The sequence below is a fragment of the Amblyomma mixtum genome, chromosome 5, assembly GCF_055824585.1.
Source record: "Amblyomma mixtum isolate Tamu chromosome 5, ASM5582458v1, whole genome shotgun sequence".
Classification (NCBI taxonomy): domain Eukaryota; kingdom Metazoa; phylum Arthropoda; class Arachnida; order Ixodida; family Ixodidae; genus Amblyomma; species Amblyomma mixtum.
Window position 1 is genome coordinate 134,241,311 of NC_143016.1, and position 6,026 is coordinate 134,247,336.

The following is a 6,026-nucleotide window of genomic DNA, read 5'->3' on the forward strand; positions in this document are numbered from 1 at the left end:
ACTCTTTTCTCAGAAGACCGATACGATTACCATAAAGCCCGTGTGATGCACAGAAATAAAGCTGGGACATATTACCCGACCTTTGCTGAAGACGCAATTAATTACTGCTATGGACGCTGACACCTATGCAGTAGTACCTGAGTGGCATTACGCCTTGAGCACATGTCTCGAAAAAGGAAGAGTGTGTGACAGATGAAGAAACCAACTGCTACGTAGATACTTGCATTGCATCTTCAGAGCATTGCCGAATATCGCGGTCTTACGGAACACATTACAGGAGGTGGTGCAAACGCCTGCCATCAAATTCTGCTTGTGCTAGTGTTGCCTTTGTATGCTAGCCGCCATGCAACAGAAAGCAGACGGCCCTTCAGGTGGTATCATGACTGTTTTCCGTAAAAGGTAACAAGTAGTTATCGCATGGTAGCGAAAGGTGTAGGAGCCTCACACCCAGGATTTCACTCATGTATCCAGATTATTTTTATATTTAGCTTTCCTCCCTTGACTGTGAGTTATTACTGCCAGCATTACTACTGTGCATGGCGAACTGTGCCCGCATCTGCGCAGCAAGTGAGGGCCGTGCCATCTGTGGAGTGGAAAAGAGTCTCTGACTAATAAAGCCAGTTTTGCGCACGAAAAAGTAATTTTTAACTGTGCACTGGCTGAAGTATACTAGCTACCAACGTTCAGGTATCAATATAAGCGATATCACTTTGAGGTGAAGCAACATTCTTATAAACAAGAGAAAGCTACAGTAACCGATGAGAGCATTTCCACCTTGGTACGCCGAAAATTTCGTTTCTTTTTATGACAACACAGAATTTTTGCTATTGTTTCTTTTTTTTGCACGGGGTTGGGGCTTTGTCGTATTATAATATCTCATCATTCCAAGCAATTTTTAAGCTTTTACCCGGAATAAACTTTTGTGGAACACAGCATGGACAATGCGACTGAGACAATGCAGGCATTTTATTCGCGTAGAGACAATTATCGCGCTGAAGCCTGTGGTCATTCTCTTGAGGTCGATTAGTTAAACGCTCTTGCTTTTTGTCTAATAAAGGCCTCAGAATTAGAACATATGAAGCGTTTTCAAAAGAAATGTATCTGCAAAAGCACTTCTGAGCACAAATAGGCATTGAAAGCTAACTACTCGAATTCGGGAAATTCAGCATTCAGAATATGAACGCTACCTACAGGTGGATTACGTAATCAAATTAAATTATTTCTTGAACAATGTAACACTTTGAGACACGCATTATGCATTACTACCTAGAAAAAAAACTAAATATCTCTGCATGTTTTCGCTACTTCACAAACACAACCTGAAGGAGTGAAAAACTTTAGGAATTCGATCACGCCCACATCCGCGCTGCAGGAATTTCAACAATGTACTTCTCATTTCACGCTGTGCGCTGTGCTCACAAACGAATACATACATCCAGATGCAGCTGATAGCCTTGCGCTGACCCATATCTTTGCTTCCCTACTCACCGCACAGTGCAAAATGAACAAAGAACTAAATCACCCAGTTTGTTTCAGATGTTTCCGAAAAACATATTTGCACAATTCATTATTTTCCACGTTATAGGACCCTGTTCCTGGTACTAAAACAGCTACAGTGGGCTTTACTGAAACATTGCACCGCATCAGAGAATAAAATTAAAAGAGGCACTTAAGACAACTTAAGTGTGGTAATGCGAAAGCATTTGGACTTGCATTATGACGCCACCTGCTGTGTCAGCGTTGTACACTGCAAGGGGGTTTTTCAGTGGGTGCCGCATGATGTCGCTATGACACGCTAAACAAGAAGCAAATTTGCAGGAATCTTAACTTAGTATTCGGTAAACTACGGCAACTGTAATTTATATGTTCATAATTGCTCATGTACACCTCTATGACAACTATGAGTTCACTAGACGCGCCGTTATTCAACTGTAAACGTCGAACCGTCGTGGCGCAATCCTGCATATAAACGCGTGTAATAAATATCATCCTAAAGAAAAAGCTCAGAAAAACGTCTTGGCGCAGTGTTATTTTCCCCGTATGGAACGCCACATGCCCAGGTTCGATTCCCGCCTAGACCCGAATTTTCTTATCTTTCTTCATTGATAGTTCATACCTTTTTGGATTATCGATAGGATTGTGGATTATGGTTCGCCTTGTTCAATTATGGATTCGAAAATGGATTGGCTTGTTGGATGGCTATTGTTTTGATTGTAGACTGGCTATGGATTTGTGAAAGCGCGACACATCTTGTCCACGCCACCACTGAAAGCACCGAATGGGACATCCAAGGCGCGGCGTAGAGCTTGGCTACCGTCATTTTAATTTACTCTTGGGGACTAACTATTCATTTGCAACATGAAACGGGACTGTCGTTCGGTGCGGCAGTAATTTGAAATGCAGCTGGCATCACTTACTCTGGGAAAACAGCACCAACCGCTTCGATAACAGAATTGTAAAGTTGCGTGCACTATCACAGACGCCGCACCGCAAAGCAGAAAAAATGCCGACAGTGTTTTTATTTCGCTTTGAATCATAATTTATTATAATCACTTTTCGCTTTCTTGAAGCGACGTTCCCAGTTCTACGAGCCTCTCTCCTACTCGTTCAATATCGGCTGACATGTTTTTCACGAAGTTCACGCGCTTATCGGAGTCTTGCAGAGCGTAGGTTCCCACGGATTTCTCGAAAATCTTCGCCAGGATCTCAAGAGCCTTCTCGTTCGCCTTTTTCTTGGCGTTTTTGGCGGCTTCTTTAACGTGGTGTTTGGCCTCCTGGTAGGCGTCCTTCGCCGCGGCCTTAACTTTCGCGGTAGCGTTCTTGAAGGCCGCCTTAGTCTTGGCCCACAGAGTCCGGAAAAAGTACTCGTGCGTCTGTAAAAAAAGAACAGAATAATAAATACGTTTATTAGAACAACCGGGTAACACAGATTTTCTCGGTCCGTGATACGAAGGCGGCGTGCAAGCGAGAAGAGGTTCCTTCACTTTGGCTTGTCTCCTATGTCAAGGACCTGCAGCTTTCCTTCTTCACTCTGAGCTTGAGTCACCTTCCATCTACACTACCATGCAAGCACCTACTGTGATCATTAAAGACTACTTACCCATACGACTCATTCCTCAAATTTTACGCCATAGTGTCTCGAGCTTGTAGAAGATAGGGCACGATACCCATACCCGAACTGGGACCAGCGGGAGCGAAGGAACGTCAGGTTGGCCGACAGTTACTGCGTTGTTCGCTACCTGACGTTTTACACAACTTGGTCGTGCCCCGAGATTTATACTTCCGCCAAAGTGAGAACTTCTTAGCGTTGGATGACTAATACTCTTCAGTAAAGCAAAATTTTACGAATTGCGGTCTGCTTCCGCTTATATACGCGCCGCGAAGCCTTCACTAAATGTCCGAGAGGTGGTTTGTTCGAACCCCACCTTCGGACGAAGATTGTTACAAGCGTCCCCCGGCGACCGGCTGCTTCCTCTGCTGTCATACCAACGCTAACGCTAAAATATTTGCTCTACTTGCTACTAACTGTCCTGCAATTTTTTTCAGTAACATTTATTTTTACTCCTTTCTTAAGAGTCTTAACGAACCAAGCGTTAGAAATAACTTATAGCGATTTTTCACGAAATAATATTTTTCTAACTTTCACCATCCCTTAGCAGCTTTTCAAAAATCTGGTTTTGTAATAAACCCTCAGTCCACTCCAGGGAACTGAAATCTCTTTACGCAATTCGTTACTTCCTCAGACCTCTATGGGAAAATCTAACAAGGCTTTTACAAATTTCTACGTCCTTAATCCCAATGCTCCAGCCCATAAGTGCGAAGAATGGGAGAGGGCACAACGCAAGATACGTGCTTATAAAGAAACATATTTTTCCACGCTGGTATTTAAAAGAACTTTTCAACATATGTGTCTCTTCGGTGTAATTAAAGTAGCTCTGTGGAATATTGTATACTTTGCACGTCATAAAGTAAGGCACTGAGCCAAAAAATCCCGGTTCTAACGAGCATGCCAGCTTTAAATAGGGTTACGTCTCCACGCTAACCTTTCTCTGCTTTTTTACTCACCTCTGTGCCAATATCGTCGTCCTCATCCAGCTGTCGTGCAATATCTCGCAGGATCTCTCCCACACGAATGGCCTCTTCAGCGGCACACTTGGCTTGCTCGTCGAACGCAGCGTCCAGATCAGACCTTTCTCCACGAAGCGTGTAAGCTGAGACTGGAATTTGATGCAGCCTCGTTAGAAATGAGACTTGGGGCCCTTACTAAATAAAAAAAAAAAACTTTTGCGCAGCCATAACAATGTGCTAAAACGTCAAACTTGACATTCGCAGCTTCGCAGAGAAGTACCTGTACCATGAATACTTTTTTTTTTCAAGGCGTTAAACCCGATTGCCAACTTCAGAAGGAGTGTATTCGTCTTTGGCTTTGCATTAGTATATAAAGAACAGCGATTAAGAAATGAATTGCAGCTAGATTCCTCAGTGTCATCTCTGCGTTTCAGTTTCATCGGATTGCTGTGAGCCCAAATAAAATATTTTTCCCGCACTTGCGTTACGAGAATCTTAAAAGTACTCGATAAACGTATTTTTCCAGAAAAACGCGAGATTATCCTCTTTGTTTTCACCTGAATTTATTCTAAGTCGGTTTTTGGTTTTTTTCACTCAGTGCACTAACAGTGGAACGAAAATCGATATGCAGAAAAAACGAGAGTACTTTTTGAGAAACACTTGCAGCAAAAAAAAGAAGTTCGTTACATAATAACTTAACCGGACAGCTGAAAAAGAAAACATCAGCCAGTGTGTTACGGAAATTTTAGGGAAACGTCCGGTAGAGCATTCGCTGCAGCTCTATGAATTCAAAGCGCGCACACACAGCGCGAAGTTGGCACTAAGTTATTCTAATAAACCTCCTCTATGGACGGGCACTACTAGGCGTACTTTTTCACACGATAATTTTACTTTACAAATTATTTATTACGGGATTTCAAACCAGCAAACTTACCAGAGCAGGCTACGAAGGCCAGGACACAAACCGCGGCAAGAGTTTGCTTCATGATGGCTGTATAGAAAAAAAATGTCCAAGTATGGCTTTCAGCGATCAAAGGGTCATCATTAGCCTGACTATACCCACTATACAGCTGACTATACGGGACTGTGACAATACAACAGGCTGACTATACGGGAGAGGAGAAAGGGCTCTCCCATATTTCGACAAGTAACCCTGTTCTCTACCACCTGATGCCTCCTTATCCACGCAAATGTCTTAATCAAATCCGCCTACCTAGCTTTCTGCCCCTCATGCTACGCTTGCCTTCTTTTTGTATCAAGGCAGATAACTGAGCAAGTTGTTAAACATTCGTTGTAAATAACACAAGCTCTATAAACGCAGACACAAAGTGGAACACAGCACAAAGCGGAACGAGCGCCTGATATACTAGTAGATATGCCACGCGAGTAATATTTTCGGCATCGAAAAAGTTATCAGGGTTATACCCTTTGATTGAAAGGCAGTCCAAGCGAGGCTAAGTGAGAAACGGGGTTGTGGATTCAAGCACGTTTGCCCGTAAGTTGAGTGCAGGGTAGTAGTAGTATGCTGCGTTCTTCTGTTATGCGGTGGGAGATATGTAGACGGAGTTGAAGTATTTGAACGTGCGGCTTATAGAATATAGGGGCGATACGTCAAGAAATTTGGTGGTGCATTGTAGAAGTGGCAGAAACAAAAAAGGAACAAAAGAATAATCTTCGTTGCTTTCGAAGATGAGCGTTCTGTTCCGTCCCCGAGATCGACTAACACGGGAGACAGTGGAAGCGTTTTTCATATCAAAGTACGGGAAGTCTTGTGTTAGCGGTCCATCGGTTTTTATTTTTGGTAGAGAGAGAGATTTTTTAGATACACGATTATGGAATGCAAGGTAACATTTTCCCGCGGATTGGCTCAGAAAGAGTACTCTGGGTTGGGGGGGGGGGGGGGGGTGTCTATATACATTGGAGCTTCTTAATAAACCCTTTAGTTGCGAGTAAGCGCT

General features: G+C 43.2%; 1 protein-coding gene across 1 annotated transcript; it reads right to left on the bottom strand.

Annotated features, from left to right (window-relative positions):
- Positions 1-2,549: 2,549 nt before the first annotated feature.
- Positions 2,550-5,054, bottom strand: LOC149343808 (uncharacterized). Its single transcript, XM_089547074.1, has 3 exons — positions 5,003-5,054; positions 4,066-4,217; positions 2,550-2,873 (listed from the first exon to the last, which is right to left on the bottom strand). Exons 1-3 carry the CDS (start codon positions 5,052-5,054, stop codon positions 2,550-2,552), a joined length of 528 nt encoding a protein of 175 aa, XP_089403200.1.
- Positions 5,055-6,026: the final 972 nt, after the last annotated feature.